Source organism: Cyprinodon tularosa, unplaced genomic scaffold, assembly GCF_016077235.1.
Source record: "Cyprinodon tularosa strain WSP-4 unplaced genomic scaffold, ASM1607723v1 ctg85, whole genome shotgun sequence".
NCBI classification, from domain to species: Eukaryota; Metazoa; Chordata; class Actinopteri; order Cyprinodontiformes; family Cyprinodontidae; genus Cyprinodon; species Cyprinodon tularosa.
The window spans coordinates 687,411-708,692 of record NW_024039618.1 but is presented as its reverse complement, the minus strand read 5'-3'; the positions used below and the strand labels follow the sequence as shown (position 1 = coordinate 708,692).

The 21,282-nt window shown below is 35.7% G+C and overlaps 1 protein-coding gene across 1 annotated transcript in view; it reads right to left on the bottom strand.

The window, feature by feature from the left end:
* sema3fa (sema domain, immunoglobulin domain (Ig), short basic domain, secreted, (semaphorin) 3Fa) overlaps positions 1 to 21,282 on the bottom strand; it is a 64,610-nt gene that overhangs the window by 19,603 nt on the left and 23,725 nt on the right. Inside the window, exons 3-5 of the mRNA XM_038272960.1 lie at positions 6,177 to 6,337; positions 6,040 to 6,102; positions 1,839 to 1,958 (exon numbers count right to left, since the gene is read on the bottom strand). Of these exons, the coding sequence (XP_038128888.1) occupies positions 1,839 to 1,958; positions 6,040 to 6,102; positions 6,177 to 6,337 (344 nt within the window). The remainder of the gene's footprint in view (positions 1 to 1,838; positions 1,959 to 6,039; positions 6,103 to 6,176; positions 6,338 to 21,282) is intronic.

Here is a 21,282-nt window from a genome sequence, read left to right as displayed (position 1 = left end):
TTAATGTAACATAGATTCATTTGAATGACTGGAATATTAATGTTGGACTTTTTAGGATGTTATCCTACTTCAACCAAAATAAATAGTGAGGTGAGATCCATGTCCCAATTTCAACTATCAAGTTGTTTCTGTAATAGAAAAAAGTTAAAGGATTTGGATGAAGTCCTCCACCATTATTCCGTCCATTTTTGCAGACAAACCACCACATTATTATGCAACCACCTTGCCTGTCAGTTAGTATAATGTTCTTCATATACTCCAGATGCATCTCGCCATTGGGGATAAACAGGCCAGTCTTTGATTACCGTAGTCTAACTAGAACCCATTTTTACAATGGTATGGAAGCAATCCAGTATACATTAACTGTTGAATCTATACTGGATTGCATCAAGACAGGCCTGAACCCTTTTTCTCCAGGATTGTTCATAAAAATCCTACCTTATTTCTCTTCCTCTAAAGGTGGTATTTTTCAAGAAGATGGCCACAAGAAGATTTTGTTAAATGTACAACCTCTTGAAGTACATTTAAATAAATCTTAGTAAGGGTTTCATATTCATATTTAATATTTTATGTAGAGGTTAACACCTTTGTGGAATAGTTGAAAAGACAATTAATTAAACCTGTGCTTCAAATTCTTGTTTTTAAGAATTCTTTAAATTCTTTATATGAAAAGAGTAAATAAATCATTAGATGCTCCAAACTAATATGGCATTCGTGCTTCAGACGAGTGCATGTAAACAACTGATCTAAAGTGCAGTTTGACGTTGGAAACCCTCAAAACATAAGTCAAATTTAATCTACGTCAGCTCACTGATAAACAAAGTAAAATGCATTGTTCTTTTCTAGATTATATTATTCTATATCTTATGTGTAAATCACAGCATTTAATTTATATATGTCGTTATTATTTTGGTATCTATATAACAACCTAATGGTTTTGTAGATTGATTTAATAATAGTAAAAAACAAAATAAACTTTCCTAAACACTCACCAATGACTCAAATCCAAATATTGTACCTATTTAATTTAAATATCCCATGCAAACAAAAATCATCAGAGAAGACTCTATAGAAACACCAAAGATCCACAAGCCTGGTGCCTTAGACAAGGAGAGCTGTTTTATGTTTAAATCTACTCCTGCAGAGCAAAATCCTTAAAGTGTGAAGCAGAGCAACATTCGGACCTCAGGGGGGAATCGGAATGACAAGAGGCAGACTGACCTTTACATTGAAACCTGAAGCCTACAAATGAACAGTGAGACTAAACAGTGAGAGCGAATGTAAGTGTGCTGGTTATAACGCGACCTGCAGCTGCTGCAGCTCTCTGCATGGCCATCCAGTAAAGAGGCGTTGGGAGGGGGTCTGGCTTACAAGCCTGATGATGGATGAGAAGCTCCATCAGTAATGATGGCTTTTCAGAGGCTCTCACCCAGACAGAAAGAAAGACGGGCCAGAGGCACTGCTGTGTGTAAACAGGTGAGACAGGAGGGAAACAGACCCCCGATGAGAAGGGATTTTCTAGATAAAGTGACACCAAAGTATTCCCACGGGTAAGAAGCTGCAAGCGGTAGCTGTTAAAAATCCTACCAAGACCAATTTTGGAATGATAATGGAAATTCTGACAAGGCCAGCTATGAGGCTGTGGATAGGTGCAACTCAATGAAAGCTAAGAGGAGGAACATATTGGAAGACAAGCCGAACCCAAGAAACTGATTGATGGACAGATGGAAAGGGGTGGGGGTATCTGACCTCAGATTGATGACATACTGCAGCTCTTTTAAAGAATCCAAAGACTAAAGACCTAACCGTCTCTAAGGTTGGAAGCATCTTTTAGTTACCTGAGACCTACGTCCTCGATCCACATATGTGCAGATGGGATTATATGCTCCTGTTCCGCACACATACAGGTGGGTCCGGTTCCATGGCTCAATCAGACGGATAAAGTTCCCACATTCCCCCTAGGGGAAAAAATAACAGGATTAGAAACATGGCTTAAAAACGTCAAAAATGAGATGTAAAAAACAAAACAAAACAAAAAATATGAACATTAGATTTAATATCCCAGATAATTTTGTTAAGAAGTCTCATTCCTTGACAAAAAAATAGTTAAGAAAATAACTTTGTAGGTCCAATATCATCCTTGCTGTTGTCACCCTGTCATCCAGGGTTCTCTAAATCTAGAACATTTGCTTTATTAAAAAATGTCCATGTTAAAGGAGAAGGTGACCATAGAAAGGAGCATAGACAGAAATAACCATTGACCAACATGTTGCAACAAAGCTCTTTTTGTTGTGTGTTCTTTTACATTGTTGATCAAATAAACAATTCCTTTCACCAGTTTTTAAGGCAGCTGTTCATGATATGATAACACATTATTAAAGACATCTAAAAAAAAAGAATAATAATAAAAGAAAAAAGAATAAGAAGTAATAAAGATACACTAAAACTGAACGCATAAAGAACTCTAAAAATCTATTTAAACAATATTGAGACCTTGATTATTTAAGAAAATGATCAACTTCATTATAAGTCTTTGTTGTTATCTTTGTTTTTGTCATATATAAATATTGCACTTATTTTTCTTTTTAGTATATCTTTAAAAACATTTTTTTCAAGCTTTATAAATGGGATTTGTAATAACAGAAGGAAGAAATAGTGTTCTTTTTGATAACAATTACCTAACTTCTTAAGTAAATGTTCAAGTATTTATCCTAAAATAAAAAAACATAATTTTTTCCTTCCTTTTCTCTTTATTTCTTTTTAGCATCTTATTCAAATGTCAACTGTTTTCTTGTTTAGTCATGTTATCAGGGTATTACAGAATGTTTTCAGCATGTGGGTCTACACTGTTTTTATTCAATTTACCATGTAAAATAAACACATTTCAAAAGTTTTCCCACCTAAACCACTGTGTGTCAACCCTTTTCTTTTGACCACTTGGTTTTTCCACGTCAGGATTTTTATCCACTGAAAGTACAATGCCACAGGAATAATCTGGAAAACCCACATCTACATTTTCTGTTGGTTGGCTTCCATTTCGCTGCTCTTGCTGCTTTACACCAGACCACAGTGAAAGAGTGAAAATGTTTCCAAACATCACATAAGCATGTAGCCAAAACCAGGGAAATTCAGTGCCTGTGGGATGGGGAATGTATTTTCATAAAGGATCTGAGGTTAAGCACAATTCAAACTTAACAAATAATATACATTTTGGTTTGACCGCACAGAGAAAATAGTGGTTTTACAGTTAAAACGGTTTATGATGCTACTGTATGTTTTTAGGAAATAATTGTGCCTTTTAAATGTTTGTAATTGTAGTACAGACAAAGAGCTGCTGTTGCTGCTGATGTTGCTACTGCTACACAGATTCATTCATCAAGGGTGGCCAGCTGTCTCTGGCTTCAGCCAGCAGCTCATGTCTGCTGCCACTGAAATGAAGATATGTGTTCAGATTTGTCCATCATGTTTTTTGCTGTTGACAGCTGGTGAAAAAAAAATGATGCGCAAAGCAAAAAGAAATAGTAGAAATGATGGGGGGAGGGATAGGCTATTTTGGCAGATACTTGCCAAACAACAGATGAATGAGTTTGAGGTTTCAGAAGATGTTTTTCTGTGCATGTGGGTTTCTACACGTGGGTCAGTGCGCAATATTCCCTGCACAGTTCTGCTTCTCTACGGTGAGCACAGCAGGAGTTATTGCCTTTGACCTGAGCCGATGCCTCACGCCAAATTCATCTTGAATTGTCATGTGCAACTTGCACTACAATCGCCATGAAAATTGCTTTTTATGCACAAATATGCAGCTAAGCCGTGAGGGAAATCAAATAAGGACAAATGCACACAGCAGTTGGATAAACGGCAGCACCAGCCTTATCGTTTCATACGGTGCTCATCGCTTGTCCAAACCTCTTCCTCTAACCCTGACAAAACATGAGTGGGTTTCGTTAGGTGTGGTGGTGCAATGTGTGGACCAAATCAAAAGAGATGGTTCTAGGATTTCTTTGTATGATTTCCTGTGTCCCTAGTGGGGGCTGTGCTGGCGATGGCTGTGTTTGAATGTCTAAGTCTTATTAACACTTCAGACGGGACTGTCGCCTCAGTCGGCCAATTCATTTTGTCTCCTCGTCTGGACAACAAAGGGTAAAATAATTACAGCGCAGGACGAAAGGCAAAAAAAATGGAGAAAAGAAAACACATTAAAACATCTGTGGGAGATGTAGCGACAGAAAAGCAAGAAATGCTTTCAGGGAGAAACGTTGCAAGTTTTGAGTCCCTGCAAGAGCTTAATTGGTGGCAGCTGTATGCAATCAGCAATCAGGGATGCAAAGACGGTAAATAAGAGCGTCATAGTGAGAAGCACGCTGGGAAGGGCTTAGAAATGTCCCCTAATGACCCAAGTGCAGCATTTAAAATGGCACATGAGCATCAATAAAAAGTTCACTGAAACCATCTTCATTTTATCAGCAGTTATGAAGAAAAACATCTTGGAAAATTAAAATAAGACTTGAAGGTTTCCTGCTAAGAGACAGGGTCTTTCAAAGCATTTCAAAGCATAATGATAAAAATAAATATTTTATTGAGATGCTATGTGAAAGAAAAAAAATAAGTTTTGCATAATTGTGAGGTTGAAGTAAAATAATATATGGCAATCAAAATTTGCACAAATAAAAGATTTAAAAAACTGTGGAGTGGTTTTGTAGTCTGTCCTCCTGAGTCAAATGCTGTGACACCACCTGTCAATCAGTCACTACCAACTAACCAGTCAGAGATAGCGATTTGTCTCGAAGAGAAACGCTCCCTACCTACAGGAGCAGCTGCTTGTTTCTCTCTGACAACCCTTGGGATTTTTCCACTATGAATTTACAGAGGACATGGAAGTTTTGTAAAAAAAAAAAAAAAAAAGACATCTAATAAATGGGTAAATCATGTTAGAGGACAATAAACATTTCTGACACAAGAAGCCTTTAGAGGGTGAAACTGTCTTATTTACAAAACCAAAGAGGAGTCTTAGAAAATGGCATCCTGTCAACCACAAGATAAGCTGAACCCAACAGATTGTTCGTCTGTAGGTAAGTTAACAAACTAATCTTCTGTTTTTATTGCCAAAATTACACAGTTTGCTGATATTCACCTTAAAAAAGCACCGCTTTGCTTAACTGATCATGAAACCCATGGTATTAGACTACATTATGGGCCTCAAATATTCATACACAGCCTGATTATATACGTAATAAAACATACTTTCGACTTTCACCTTGTCCTTTATGTACATCATTCACTGACCTACTATTATGTAACTATAAAATGCATGGGGCCCAATTTCCTTACTGACAGCCACAGTGACTTTGTGTCAGTCTTTCTCAAAAAGAACCAACACTTATTCTGTTGACAGATCCCTCAACATGAGCTTTCTGGGATGTTGGAGGCTTCTATGAAAAAGCTCTGATTGACTTGTATGTCAAAGTAGGAAATCATATATTGATAGGTTTCCAGCTGTGCAACACTTTTTGCAAAGGATGGATTGAAAACCTGTATTTCTATATGCTAGCCCTGCTTTCTCACTGGCCTGTGTAATTGTTTTATTTTGTCTTCATGATCCTCTGAAGGCTTTGCTCCATTTGTATTGAGATTAAATTAAAACACAGATGGAGTATGCCTGCAAAAGACCCTTAGCTGCAGATTTTATGTACAGTTATCAAACCAAATAGTTTTTTTTCTTACACTTAAAATTCTGATTACTTTGTGTTGGCCTAACATATTAACTCACAGTGAAACACAGTGAGAGTGTTGTTCTTATTTAACAAAATAGCAAAAAAAAGTTTAATGAAAATAATGGTGGCTGATTAAGCAAGAATGCAACATTGACCTTTATGATACAAAAAAACGAAAAGAAAAAAAAGCTTTGTTACCCGAAGCATAACTCAGTTTTGGCAGCAATTAAATTAAGTAAAATTGCTTCCTGGCTGCAAATTAAAATATAATTTTAGAGTTTAGTCAGATCTAACAGAGCCAGTACATGGTCATGATGAAGTCACTTACGTTGGTGTCTTTCCCAGACAAGATGCATTCAGTCTTTCTCTGGGATGCAACAGGCCAGTGGATCTGTCAGGAAAAGGAAAACTGTAAACCCAAGCTGTTCCCTTCCACTTTATTTGTGTCAATGGAATGTTTCTTACAATTAGCGGCTCCTTGTTGATGTCATGCAGATCCAGAGACAGGATGTAATCTTTGCTTCCCACATACATGCGATCATGGTCCTCATCCATACGCAGGATCCGATAGTCGGTTGAGTTGAGCAGAAAGGAGAAGTGATGAGCAGTACCGGTAGACCTTAGCTCTATAAAAAAGGAAACATAGATTTGTTTGAGCTCTGCCTGTAATTAAAAGAAAACCAGCAGAAACAAACTTGTGTAAAAGCCACAAAGAGCTGCAATGAAAATAGAAAACCCCTTTATATGCTAATGTTGATTTGATATAGTATGCTAATCATTCACATGCTACCGTCTTGCACTCAGAAATTAATTTATGAGAGCTGTTGGGTCTTCCCCTCCCCCAATGACATCCTGCTTTAATGTGGTTAAGGATGGACTAAATCTGGTTATTGACAGGCTTGACAAAGACAAGTAGTAAGTTACTCTGCAGAGACTGAAACTAATGGCAAAATAAAATAGTTGGACTGGTCGATGAATTATGACAACTGCCAGAAGTCATGGCATATCTTAAATAACAAAAGGTCAGATATTTAATAAAGTTCAGCGTCTGGCCGTCTGAGCTTTGACCTTCAAATGAGAGCTTCTGGACTTAAAAAAGAGAAGGGCTTTGTTTTTAATTTGCTTGATTTTATGGGTAAAACTCTGTTCTGGTTTCTTATGTTTGAAATTGACTTTTTGTTGGAAGAAATAAAAGTAAAATTGGGGATTCAAGGATTTCTTTCTCTTAGGTTCTCCATCCTAGAAATCATTTAGCGCTCTCATCAATACAGATAACATATGCAGAAAACAGGACCTAAATAAAATTAAATATTTTCCACCTGGATATTGGGATTATTACAGCAAACGTGGTGTTAAAATGTGGGTTCCCATGTGTAAGGGGTATCCACATTTTGGGGGCCAGGAAAACTGCCAGCACAGATGGTGAGGTGAGAAATTGAAGCCGGAGTGCATCATAACTCCTCCCTGACATTAATTTTCACTTCATATGAAACTTTAAACCTTAGATTAAGTTTGTTGGATCCAAAACCTGTAGTTTGATATGTCATTGCACTGCTAAGCTTTAACTACACATGTCGACCTGTCATATAAATGCGAGAAGGTACATAAACCAGATTAAATATTAGATCAGATTTTAAAGTTCCTGCATTAGTTAAACATTTTCTGGCTATAAACCAATTTAGACTCTAGAGATATGCGATCTTTTAAGGTGAACAAACTGGAAATTAAAATGGGAGAAAAAAAAAACTTTAAAAACCAATATAAAAACAAGTTTGACATCCCCTCCTCTAGAGTATATCTCTTAGATTTAGGTGCTGAACAAGATCCTGTATTGGAGACTGCCCTGCCAGACTCCTATTTAATGTTTATCTGCTTTCATTTTGCCTCTATCATGAGTCTCGTTCCTCTGAAGCACTTTGAATTGTCTATGTACTGAATAGTACTATATAAATATATTCACCTTGCCTAAAAAGTGAGAAATTGACTAAACTAACTAGGGCTGAAACAATGATTCGATTAATTTTGATTAGTTAATTATAGAAATAATCGTCAAGTAATTTAGTAATCAATTAATTACTAACTGGAGTATAAAGACTCTGAAACAGACAGAGCAACCTATTCATTGCAGTAGTTATACCAAGATTGTAAAATATATATAAAAACATTTTGCAATTAAGATAAACATTTTTTTTCCATCTATCAATATGCTCTATCCAGAACCTCTCAAGTGGAAAAGTTTGAGTTTCACCTGGTTTTGTTTCGTAAAAAGTCTTCTTTAAGGAACCTCTTGCTATCCGATTATTAATCGATAAATGGAAAAAATAATTGACAGATTAATCGATTTTTAAACTAATCGTTAGTTGCATCCCTAAAAAACGAATCAAAGCTGCCTACTTACTAAATAAAAAGTCCAAAGCGGAAGAGATCTTAAAGCACATTTGGCTTTCTCTTGATTAGAAGCAGACACATCCCTCTCTGCAGCTAAGTGTGATTTTTTTACTGGCAATGGAAAAGGGCTCAAAAGAACGTGTAGAGAAGGAACCTTCATCAACCAGAAGGGAGGTCACACACAGAACAGAAGAAAAAGTTCCTCCCCTGCAAGTGAAATGATAAAATATGGCAACCTTAATCCTCATAGTAAAATAAAAACCCATCCAGCTGCTCATGTGCTAAGCCACTTCAGACCCCAACAGGCTGTTCTCACTGTCGAACTTTCTGACATGCAGGTAAAGAAAAGGAAAAGGATATACCTGTCATCCCTGGGAGTTTCATTTAACATTCTGTTTATATATTTATATATTTATCTATCTATATCTCTATCTCTTTATTTATTATATATATATTGGTCTCCACTCCACTCTCACAGAAGCACACTTGTAAACTTTCTGTTCAGCATACAGCAGTGATGTGGTGACATCAGGATTTAAAAATTCAGCTCTAAGAATAAGAAGATTACTCGCTGAAGCTGGGATTTTGGAGAGTGGTAGCATGAGGGATTCCAGGAAACATTGCCGAAAGTAATCCAGAATTACCGTTTGCAGTTTCATCTCTATTCTGGCTGTACTGCAGCTTTTCTACAGCTGTTGCTTCACATTGAAAAAAAATGCGATCACTGAATATATAATATTTATTTATTGATATATGGAGGTAATAAAGCAGGAGTTTCTGACCATTATACATCTTTGCTCTAAGGCCTCACGTGTTGTCTAAACAACACTAAAGAACCAGCAATATAGCTGGGCCTTATTAATGTTTTTAAAAAGTGCACAAATGTATATGATTCTTTTTTAAACATAAGGGCTTCAATGAATGAAAGGCAGGACGTTAGCAGTGTTACTAGGTGTGAAAAAAGTGCAGAGCTGTGGAAATCTTGCTTTACATCCAACTAATTTATTTTCAATAATATAAATATATGTGTCAAACTAAATTGAACAATAAAAAAAGTAATTTAACACAAAATCTCATTAATGCTTAATCCAACCTGAGGTTTTGACAACAGATTTACCATCTCTGTGGTATTATGCCTGAGCTGAAGGTCACAAACTGATTGCTCAACAACCTTCTTTTAGAATTAAGGCCGTCATATTTTACATTCTTTATATATATATATATATATATATATAACCTTTATTCCAGACATAAAATAGTCCATATCATTGGGAAAGAACAATAACAAAAAAAAAAAGAAAAAATAAATAAAATTAACAAATAAAACAAGAACAGTAATAAAAAAGCATAAGAGCAGTTATTTGAACGTTTAAGGAAACTTGAGGTATATTTGGTGTCACTATATGTTGGAGTACAAATATAAAGTTTGACACATTTGACATACAAATGGCACATGCATAATTTCAGGTAGTTCTGTGAGATAGCATAAGAAGTAGATTATTTACTTTTTAAAATTCTATCCCTTCTGCACCAAATTAAATGTGTAGCACAAATGGTCACAAAACATATGGTCACAAAATGGGATCTTGCAACAAAATGCCAACTTGAAACATGAGGATGGCATTGCATTCGCGTTTCTACTTTTTTCATAGTTAAACTTTAATAATGTAGTTACAAAAGTGCAATTATTAAAATGCACCACACCCAAAGAAAACTCCACCTTAATTTATCATGGATTTCATCCTTAATCTCCACTTTATATTCTCAGCAATCCTATTAGAACCCGACAGGGATCTTGTGAAATATCAACTAATTTGAGCCTGATGTTAGAGAAATATTCTAAGATGATGAAAAAAAGTAATTTATCCAAAAACCTTCCCTTATACTTCTTTTTTAGCCCAATGATTTGGACGGATGATAATCCGGATGATAATCCATCCAAAGATAGTGGTTGAAAGCAGCTTTTGGTTTTTTTAAATCACATTAGATAAATGTGATATAAAAATAAATTTTATATTTCATATTTATCATCTGTGGTTTTCCTGGGTTCAGTTCACAGCCTAGAGTCTTTGTATGGAGTTTGCATGTTCTCTCTAAGCATGCTCTGTTTCTCTCTGGGGACTCAAACCTAATCCCACAGTCCAAGAACATGACTTTTAGGTTAATTGGTGTCTCTAAATTGTCCTGCGATGGAAGGGCAAAATATATTTGCCCACAGACTGCTGGAGATAGCCCCCCCTCCCCATGACCCTGGCGGATAAGTGGCAGAAGATGGATAGATGGGTAAAAGAAAAGAGACAGACAGTCCAACTCTGAGGTCACAGCAAACGAAACCTCACAAGCAGGTTACATGCTAATTTACAATTAAACAGCTTGCTGCTGGCTTTTTTATGTAAAATTTCCATTTAGGAACTTAAGCTTAACTCTGTTAAACAATTAAAAGCTTTTGAAAATAATTATTAAAATAAACAAGGTAAGATTTATATCCAATTGCACTTAGTGTTTTCACTTTTTCACATGGCTACACACCTAAATTATTGCTTGCTGTGTTTTCAAATCTTACATTTGATGAATGAGAAAGTAAACAAATAATAATCTAAATTTCAAATCAAAGCAGCCTCACATCTTTTTATGGATGTCTAGAACATTTTTTCCTTAAAAAAATACAGCAAAGTCTGGCAGTTACAGCCATATTTAATGATCATTTCATGCATCTTTATCAGAACATGTTTTAATTTTTCAACTCCTCAAATATATGAGAATAAAGTAGTTGATGTAGTGTGAAACATGACGGAGTTTACATGTAAAGTAAGTATGCTGGAGTTGAATGTGCTGATGAAGGTTCTCAGTCATCCAGGTCATCGTCATTCCGTAAAAATTAAAAAAACATCCACTGGACTTGGTTCTCAAGATTTGAAGACGTTTCGCCACCTCTCCAGGAAGCTTTCTCAATTCAAATGTCAGTAGGCCTTGTATTGCTTGGAAACATGCAATGGTAACCGATGAACGACCCATTCATCGGTTACCATTGCATACATTTTGAAACAGAACACCCAAGAAGGAGTTAACCATTTCAGTACACTGATCAAAGCACACTGTCACAATGGAAGTGTTATGCACACTTCACACAGTTTGTGATAGCAGGGAAAGGGCATTTTACATTGTTTGCCTCCCAAACAAGCAGCTGACATAAAGCATCCAATGTTTTACATTAGAGACATGATGCTTCTCTTTGCTGCAGATATGCAGCAGTTGGCAGATCATTTTTTTTTCTTAACCTCCTTTTACATTTGTTGGCTGTAAATTTGAGACCGTACCCAGACAAGAGGTGCTGGCAGTACTAGACAAATAAAATATGTTTTTTTCATCATATTTATACCCCAAAACAAAAACAGCTCAAATACTATTTTCTTATTACAAGCTTAAAAAATGCTGATTAACTTTAATAATTAAAGTATGAATTAAAATTATTTTAGATAACTCCCTTTTTCTGGAATACAACAGCTCAGAAAATTAGTAAACTTCTTAATTTGTGTTTCTAAAATAGAAAAAAAAAATCTATTACAATCTGGATTCAGAATCTTTACAAGAAGGGACATGCTGAAACACATTTCCTTTGAAATCCAGCAGCCCAGCCAGATAAGGAGTATATGATAGTAGTCCACCTCAAAGTGTGTATACACTTTACTGTCAACAATAAGTTATCTCCAAAACAGCATTCCTACATGTTATGGGTCAAAAAAAGAAGCCGTATCAGGCCAAGAGCAATGCTGTGAAACTAACCAAAGCCTTAACATGACGTTAAGCGGCTGAATTTACAACCAGCTGATTGGTCAGCAACTGATGGGGGGACAAATGTTAGGATCTGGTGTGTCTCATATTGCTTTCTCACAAGGTCTTAGTAATGACTACCAGACACAAAGGAAGACACAGAGAATGGTCCTTTATATCCAAAAGTGTCCTCAGATTTTTGTTTAGAATCTGCCTAAAACCAAACCTTGTTAGTGGCAACCGTCTGCACTATTATCACTTTTTAAAACTGTTCTGCAGCCCATACACTTGGCTGGTGGGTCAAACTTCTAGCTCAGAAAGTGACCCCTTTCATGCAATCTGTATTGAGATAAAGAACGAAGCACCACCCAGAAAACTCTACCACCCCTTTTTATGCCTCTGTAATCCAAGTCCCTTTCTTAGCAGCAGTTTATCCATTGAGTAAAAATAAAAGGGGGTTTTAGGGCGCATGGAGCAGAAAATCCCACATACCTGCCTAGGCATCCATGGCATGTTGCCTGAATTCCCTAAATCTGCTCTTGTTCACTTCTGCTTGAAATAGAGGTGTGGCCCTACCTTGCTGAAGCTTGTCTGCAACCAAGCATGCAAGGATGTGCCCCTATAAGTAATTAAATTCATTGAGACAGTCTGGAAAATCTTTGTGATGTTGTAATGGTTGGCTACCATTTAAACTGAAAAAGTCACACTTGAGCTCCTTTGATCACGTAATCTACGTCTTAGAAAGCTTACAGTGATGGTTCAGTATGCTTAGGAATGCCTAAGTGAACTATTGGAGTTTATAAGATTTATTTTCAGGCTATTTGTAACTGCATGCAAACTCTTCTGAAACCATCTTAAAGAGGCATTGCAGAGTTTTTTTTTTTTTTTATAAAACAGCAATCTGTGGCCAAAGCAAAGAACTGCAACAGTCTTCTGCTTGTTCTAGTTTCTCTTTTATTTTAACTTTTTTTATCTTACCAGTAGTTGCCATTGGTGTCTAAGTCGGGCAGAATGTCAGGTGCTTCTAATGATCCACAAAATCTATCTTGAATATATGACATTTAAATCTTTCGGACTCATTTAACATTAACATGTTTAAAATCACATCTGCCGAACAGTGGGAGAATTTCTAACCCGAAGTAATTGGCTACAGGCTTATAGATACATCGCCTCTGAACTAATGAGGTGTCAGTCTGCTCATCAAACCATCTTTCAGTCAAATGGATCAAATAAAAAGGCTATTTCAAAGATATAAGTAAAAACTTTCAAGAATGAGCAAAAGAGACAAATACGTTTAACATTTCTCATCAGCCATAGTAAGCATTTTTTTATGTGTATGAAACCATTCCTTTCTGAAAGAGATTGCTTGATTTAGGTACAATTTATCTATGGTCAGTCTATCTAAAATCTGTATTTGCGTTCACACACCTCTGATGTATTCAGCAAAATACTCTTGGGAGTGCTCCAGTCATCTTTGTCTGCATCTTATGACCAGAAATACTTCCCACACGGCACTAATGGTGTGGTTAGTTGTAGTCAGGGAGCTCAAAAATTCAAATAGGTTCCTTATTAAAGTCAGATTTCTGAATTAGAGAGTGGACAGTCTCCGAGCCTCCTTAAGTTTAATATTCAATAACACTGTTGAATTGTACTGTATTGAGGAGGAGCAATAAATTATTTAGTTTATATCTTGATAAACCAGCTTAAAACATTTATTTTGAAACCTCTTGTGAATTTATATTACAATATTAGTACATCATTTGAAGAGAAATGCTCTTTATTGGCTTAAACGGTGAATAGCAATAAGGCCACGTGTCTGTGGCGAACATCGCTGTTCATGTAGCCAATATGTTTCAAAACTGTTGTAATAGACTGTAGCGTATGGCCACTACCGGAAATGCATTTAAAAGTCAAATTGGCATTTTTGAATTAAATAATGTTGTGATATACTGTATGTTGATGTTTAACTCTTGACCAGCAGGTCTCTTTAACCAATTTAAACTTGCATAAACGTTTAGAAATGGTAACAAAGTTGTTTGACACCCATAAAGCATGGAAAGGAAGTTCAGAGATGAGAATTTATAGCTTGTTATTTTTCAAAACAAACAAGGGCTTACAGAAACCATCCTTTGCAGGCATGAGTTAAGGACCGGTATCAAGTAATATACCAGCGTTTTCAAAAGTTTAGATAAAAATACTTTAAATTTACCAAAAAAACTATTTAAAAAGCAAAGAACTACAATGTTTAAAAGTCAGGAGCACAGTGAAGGTACTAGTTATTACTCTTATTAAAATAAAATAATAAGAATTATAACTTCATATTTTCAAAGGGCATGACAGGCCATCCAAGCAGCTAACATTTTGTTTGTTTCACTTCCAAAAAATGTAAATGAAAAGCAAATATATTAGTCTGTGCACTAGGCAGCTATAATATACTAAACATAGCTTTTTAGATCTACATTTAACCCAAAAATAAAAATTACATATTTTTTACATGATCATAACTATAATCATATCCTTTTAGCGGTGTGAATAACAGTTGCCTTTCTGTTTAATTTTTCAAACAATCATGTCATACTGTACAACCTATATTTTAGATTTGTTGTGTAAGAACAATAATACTATGAAACTGGTATTTCCAATAATGTTTAAGATACTGTATGAAACTCCTGGTGGCCCAAACTCTAAAAGTTGTGTATCAAGAACAACTTTAGCCTAATGACGCATAAATTTACTGAATTAAATCTGTCCACAAAGAGTCAGCCATACAGAGCAGTTAGTAGAGGTAAGTAAAACCGTTTTTCATGAGTCAATGTCGTGTGTTGTGGATTTAAGTGATGAATATTAAAGTCCATTTTATCTTTGTTTGAACACAGGAAACAGAGGTCACTGCAGATATTGGAGGTTGAAGAGCAGCAGATATCCTCATCAGCTCAGCCTGTCTCAGTGTTTATCTTTTGTGTTTGCCTCAGTTCAGCACCTAATAATCAGCCTCTCTGCACCAAATGCAGTTAGGCCTATTGACTCAGAACACATGTCACTGTAGCTGATTACAGCTTACCTGCGCCTGTCGAGGAGAAATAACTGGCACAGGATAAACGTCTTATCTCCAAGCTTCCGGGAGCTGTCACTCAGAAGCTCTTCACACTCATCTGCCACCAATACTCTGTGTGTTTTGTGAGGAGGATTAAAGCAGAGTTCCCTGATCCTTACATCAAATCAGATGATTCAGGTCCTCCTTTTGGATGAATCAAAAGCATAGAGAGATTGATTTAAGAAGTGCTTTCTCATTTTGAGTGGTAATGAGAGATAAAAAATCAATTTATGCTGTCTTACATGACAGAGAAAGTTAATTAAAGCACAAGGGGGTAGATATGTGGCTCAAATCTGACAGGAAAGGTCAGAAAGTTCCTCTGCTCTGCCTTTGAGGTTTTAAAATATCTGTACAACTGAAATTAATTAAAACAGAATCAACAAGAGATGCATAGATGCTTAGAATATTTCACCTCTTCTTTAACCATTTACACTTACACTGACATAATGCAATAGGTACACTGAAATAAGGATAGATGAAACTGGTGGTAGAGGTACAACTTCAGAATCCCTCAGAATGCACAGCCAGACAGCTGCCCTTTACAGCTTTGTAGGGCTGTAGGTGAAAGGTTAAAGGACACGACGGGGCTGGGGTGAAAGCTCATCATGGCTTGTCTACTCTGGAGTGAGCTGGGTGGTCACGATGATATTGGACAGGAGCGTTTGAGTAGAAAGTGGAGAGAAGAGAAAATTGTGACAAGGATGATATCCTTGTGACATCACAGATGTTTTGGTTCCTGATAAATCATTTTTATATAGATGTATCCAGGGTGATGCCAACTCCACTTTTCTTTTGTGCCGGTCCAGATTTTGTTCTTTCATCAATGAAGGCAAGACAGGAAAAGATGCTGTAGGTTCTTTGGGACTTCAGATTATCACACAGACATACAAAATTCTTCCCATTTATTTAAAATAAATATCTATCTGTAATGTCATTTCTGTTATTTATAGTTTTCTCTTGCAAAGAAGTAGATAAAAAAAGAATGGTGTTGGTTGATGTGTTTATAAACCAAAAAGAGTCGGAGTTCTTAGTCCTTAGTCATAACCCATTTTTAAATGTTATGACTAAGGTGGGAAAAAATTCACATTTTCCAGTTTAGTCAAAGTTAATCAAAAGGCTATTGAATCTTGTCTGGCTGGTTGATTTCACATAGTTTTTTTTAATATATACATTAAAATCCTTTCAGTTTCAAAAATAATAACTTTGTTGTAAAGTTAACTGTCCCAGAGACACAGATTTTTTAAATCTCTCAAGTTATTGATAAAGGTTTAACTCTAAAGCAGATCAATTGCGACTGTAGCAAATAAGGTGATTAAAAACTTGACTGATTTATCTCCAATAAGTTTGTACTAAAGTAACAGCTTAATTCCTCATGTACTTATAGAACCGTGAGAGATCTATCTTCCAATGCAAAAGATATAATTCTTCTTAACAAAAAAAAACAAACAAAGAACACATCTAAAATGCTTTTCCATTCAGTTTTCCAGTTGTTTTTCTTATTCTATGTATTTCCCAAAGAGCATGAAATTCTGGCTTGTTTGTTCCCATGTTTTGGTTACAGCTTTATTCCCAGCAGCTTTCTTGGTCTGTGGCTGACTGTTGTATTTACAAATGTTTACACATGCGAGTGAAGGTGGGCCGCTGGTCGTGCTGATACTGCAAGTTGTGCTATAATGATGATGATGAAGCTCTATTTGTTGTTGTAGCTGAGCCATCGCTTGCAGCAGGTCGGTCAGGGCACCGACGGCGGTCAGTGGTGACAACACAGGTTATAGGGATTATGGAAAGAACTGAATAATGAGACAGGGCGGCATGAATGGTTGAAAAATCCTCCTCTCCCAGGCTGACCTTTGACCTGGCACTTAGAGCAAATACTCTCTCTGTGTCAGCTGTGCCAACACAAAGCCAGATGTAGACCTTTTATTCAAAAGAATCTCTTCATTCCTATTTATAGATCTTCTGCAGACTCCTCGTGTGAATAGAAACAGTGAAGGCTTTGGCTGGCCAACTCTTCTTCTTGATTTGAGGTGAATCTGATCTGAAAAAAAAAGCTCAGTTTTCAAAAAAATTCGGTTCCCCTTTACTCAAGGTCATAGCCATAGCGCTGCTTGCTGGGGGCAATAAGCGGGGGTAATTAGAAGGTAAATTTAGAGAGGCCATTAGCGGCAAGTGTTGAGTCGGAGTCTGTTGGGGACAGCGGGCACCACCACCCTCTCTGGGTGTTCCACTCCACAGACCGACTTTGACAATCCACTCTATTCCCTGCGGTCATTTTTCACCCGCAACAGTAAATGTTGTGGTAGAGAAGTGAGAAAGGAGGAAGGAGTCCCAAGGGTATAGGAGTCTGACAGCGAACCTAAGAACTTTAATTTATCAAATTAGGCAGGAGAGAGAGAGAGAGAGCCATGGAAACTCTGAGTCGAATTCTAAGAAAGCACCAATCTGCAGCCAAGATGTAGAGAGAGAAGGCTGAAATCCCCCTTTACTGCTGTTGAAAGTAACAAAGCTCACAAAGGCACACAGAGACTCCTAAGTACTAATCATGACTCAGGAGGAGGACACAAAACACCCCTGATTGTCTGCCCAAATACACAAAAACCCTGATTAGGATCTCAACTGCCAGCTTAGGTAATAAAAAGGGATAAATCATTCTAAACAGTTGAATGATTTTGTTTCCCTAAAAATGAAGGGAAACAAAATAATCATCATTCAAATGCACTGCCAAATAATTAATGGAACAGAAACATGTATGTAAATGCAAGGAGTTGTGACCAGCCTTATTAGTTCAAGTTTTACTTAATCTTGACAGTTTTCCAAAAAAAAAAAAAAAAAAAGAATGATGAAACTAAAAGCCTGTGGATATGATTTTAGATTCACAGAGTATCATTTTCCCAGATGGAGAGGAGGCAAACAGCTCCAGAGCTTGATGGGAGGGCAGACGGTCCTCCGAAGGAAAACAACAGCAGCAGTTGTTTCAGCTAATCCCTTCAAAAGTTTAACATCTTAGTGCCATAAATGTCAAACAGCTTGAAGACTTGTGTCCCTTAGGAGTAACAAAAACTGGTAAGAAAGAGAGGTCAGGGTGGTTGGAAGGTCAGAGTAAGCCGATGCTCTTCGCTAACATCATTTTTTACCAAATGAGTGCTTCTGAGCATTCAAGGCTTTTCTGAGTAGCCCAGTCTGGAAATGTATATATATATATATATATATATATATATATATATATATATATATATATATATATATATATATATATATATATATATATATATATATATATATATATATAAAAAACAAATAGGAATATCTGAGATGCAAACATTGTGACCTCTGGAAGAAAAAAGACAAGGAGTAGGAATAATCTATGGATTGTTTTAAAGAAATTTTTTACCTTGTACCAAAGAACACAAAAGAGCTAAGAAGGGTTCTCACACATTATGTGAAGAAAAAACAAAAACGTTTTAACAATATATATATTTTAAAACTAATACTACCATCACTATTCTGGCAAAGACAAGAAAAACTGCCTTACAATTAATTTAACATTGTTATCTGAATACAGAACGAGCCGGACAACCTTAGGATTTGCCAACACATTTTGTCTTTGCTTTGATATTACACAAATAATCAAAATATGTTCTACTCCTGGAGCGTTTACACAACTCCTTAATTGCAAGGAACAATCTGTCAAAGCTATTTATTCACCTCAGGATGCTGAATGCTAGAAACAAAGAGGAAAACCACTAGCTGAAATAATAACCTTATGATTTTCTGTCAAATGCTTATCTGACATATATTTATTCATTTTTTTAAATGCAAGACAGTATATTACTGACATTCACATGCTTGATTCCAATAGAGATGTACTAGGAATAGCCACAGTGGTTTAAGAATACCCATTACTTTATTTTTGTAACAAAATTAAGATTTTAATAATCAAAAACTATATTTAAAAATCTGTAATGAATTTGCAACAATCCAGTCTCAAAGAAATGAAACAATAGCCTTTTGTTTAATGTAAAAAGACCCCAAAGCAGTGTTTGCACTTCCAATATATATATTTTTTGTCTGTCAATTTCTATTTTCATAAACAAACACCAGATTATGTCTAAAAAAGCAAGTATTTGAGGCTTCCTCAGTATTTTTTTTATAGCCAAATGCTTTTAACCTGATGAGCTATTTTTATTTTTAAACCACATTAATGCACAGTCTACTGTGTATATAGTATATAACTATGTACTATACATTGTATATAGTTCTTTGTACGTTTTATATTGTATATAGCTATAGATTCTCTATTCTGTATATGTATCTAATTTCTCTGCACCATCAACACCAAGTCAAATTCCTTGTAATTGCAAACCTACTTGCCAATAAACTGCATTCTGATTCTGACTAAACTCCATCTTTAAGAATACAGACTAAGCTCACAACTGACCGTTTAATATTGTTTTATGAGACATACCTCACTATACAGATATATTCTGCATTTTTTTATTACCTTTAGATCCTATACCCTTAGCAGACATATTATTTTTTTTTCTTTTGTACTGGACTCCATTGTGGGCATCAGTTGTTTTGATTTTTCCCATGAAAAAAGGGTTTACTTTTTCTTTTTTTTTTTAACTATACAGTTTAGAAAATGATTGGTATAATGGGTTATTGTTGATCTAAAACATTTTATTTCCTTTGGAATTAATAAAGTATTTTTGAATTGAATTGAGAAGAATTTTTTTAGAGATTTCAAATTTTCATTTTCAGTTTTATGTTCCATGAACCAATATACTAATCAGTATGGATATTGCTCAGTGTGGAGAATTTCAATTTTTGGATCAAATTGTTTCCCATAGTCTTCCCTTCTAATTGGAACAACACCAAGAGACCAATCGGTTTCTTTTACACAAACAAGATCCTTCTAATGTAACAAATGTCGTTTGAAAATAAACTGATGCTACAGAGCACCAACACCACAATGTTTTCTTCTTTTAAAACGTTTAAGTGAGCCATTAAGTCAGATGACCTTTAAGTACAAATCTTGATTATATCTTAGTTAGAAGTAATGAGGAAATGTATTTATGAATCTATGTATGATTTTCGTGCATTTTGAGCATTTCCAGCAGAAACAAACACCAGTCAGAAATTGCTAAACATACGTTGTCATGCATACATGATTACCTAGATTTACAGAATCCAGTCCTATCTAAAAATCATACCCTTTTAATGCTATTTTTGCTTATCTACAGACTTCCTCTGACACCTTTCCTCCTTTTTTGGCTTGTCTGGTCCTGTCAGGATCCACCAGCCACTGTCTACATACCAGTTTATTGAGATAACAAACACCCCTTTTTATGGTCAAGTCCTTCACTCTTTTCTTTGGCAAAGAGCATGCCACAGGTGGAAGAAGTGTGGGATATGGGGAAAATCCATGACACTGGAGATGGATTTTGCATTAGCTATCAGATTAATACTTCAACCGCATGGAGCATTTTAGTCTTGCTAGAACTGAGAAGGTTGACTTTGCCACATGTAATCAGGACATGGTTTACGCAAACTGCCTGCACATTTGGACACAATTAGAAAAACACAAATTTCAATTTAAGAGAAGCAAACTTTTTCCGCTTTTTTGATAAGTTGCAGGCTTTCTATCGACATCTCTTGAAACGTGTAATTTAAAAACGGTGCATGCCAAAACTCTTAATGTTTTTTCCATGAAGAATTTTAAAATTTTTTGTCTTCAGTTACTCTTTATGTATTACTTAACAGAACAACAGAGCCATCTATCAATTAAAAGAAAAAGTAGTAGAAGCAAAAACATCTAATGTTTCAGAATTAAAAATGCGTTTTTTTTTTTTTTCTGGTAAATTGAATTTCTATATCAGCTACAAAATAATTTCATTTTTCTAAAGATTACTTAGCTTGTCCCTCTGAGCAGTTTAATTTTCCAACATTGAATTTATTTTGCTGTTACACTTTGTTAAATGTTTATAGCTTATCGATATTTTATCAGTCTAATGCTAATTTAACAAAACAAACAACAACAACAAAAAACAGGGCCTACTGTATGTATGTAACATGTTTGTCCCAAATGATACAACACATACAACATGATGAATAGTATGTATATTGATTCCATACTGTAGGTGTAAAGTTGCAGTTATCCTGGTTTTTAACCATCTGCTAACGTTTTCTGTTTTTGAGCTGTATGGTCTGAGTTCCATACCCCTTGTAGGATTATTCAAAGAGGTAATTCAAACAATGGCTAAATTTATCAGGAAATGGGTCTTGCCATCCCACCACTAGGTAAACAGCAAGCCTTTT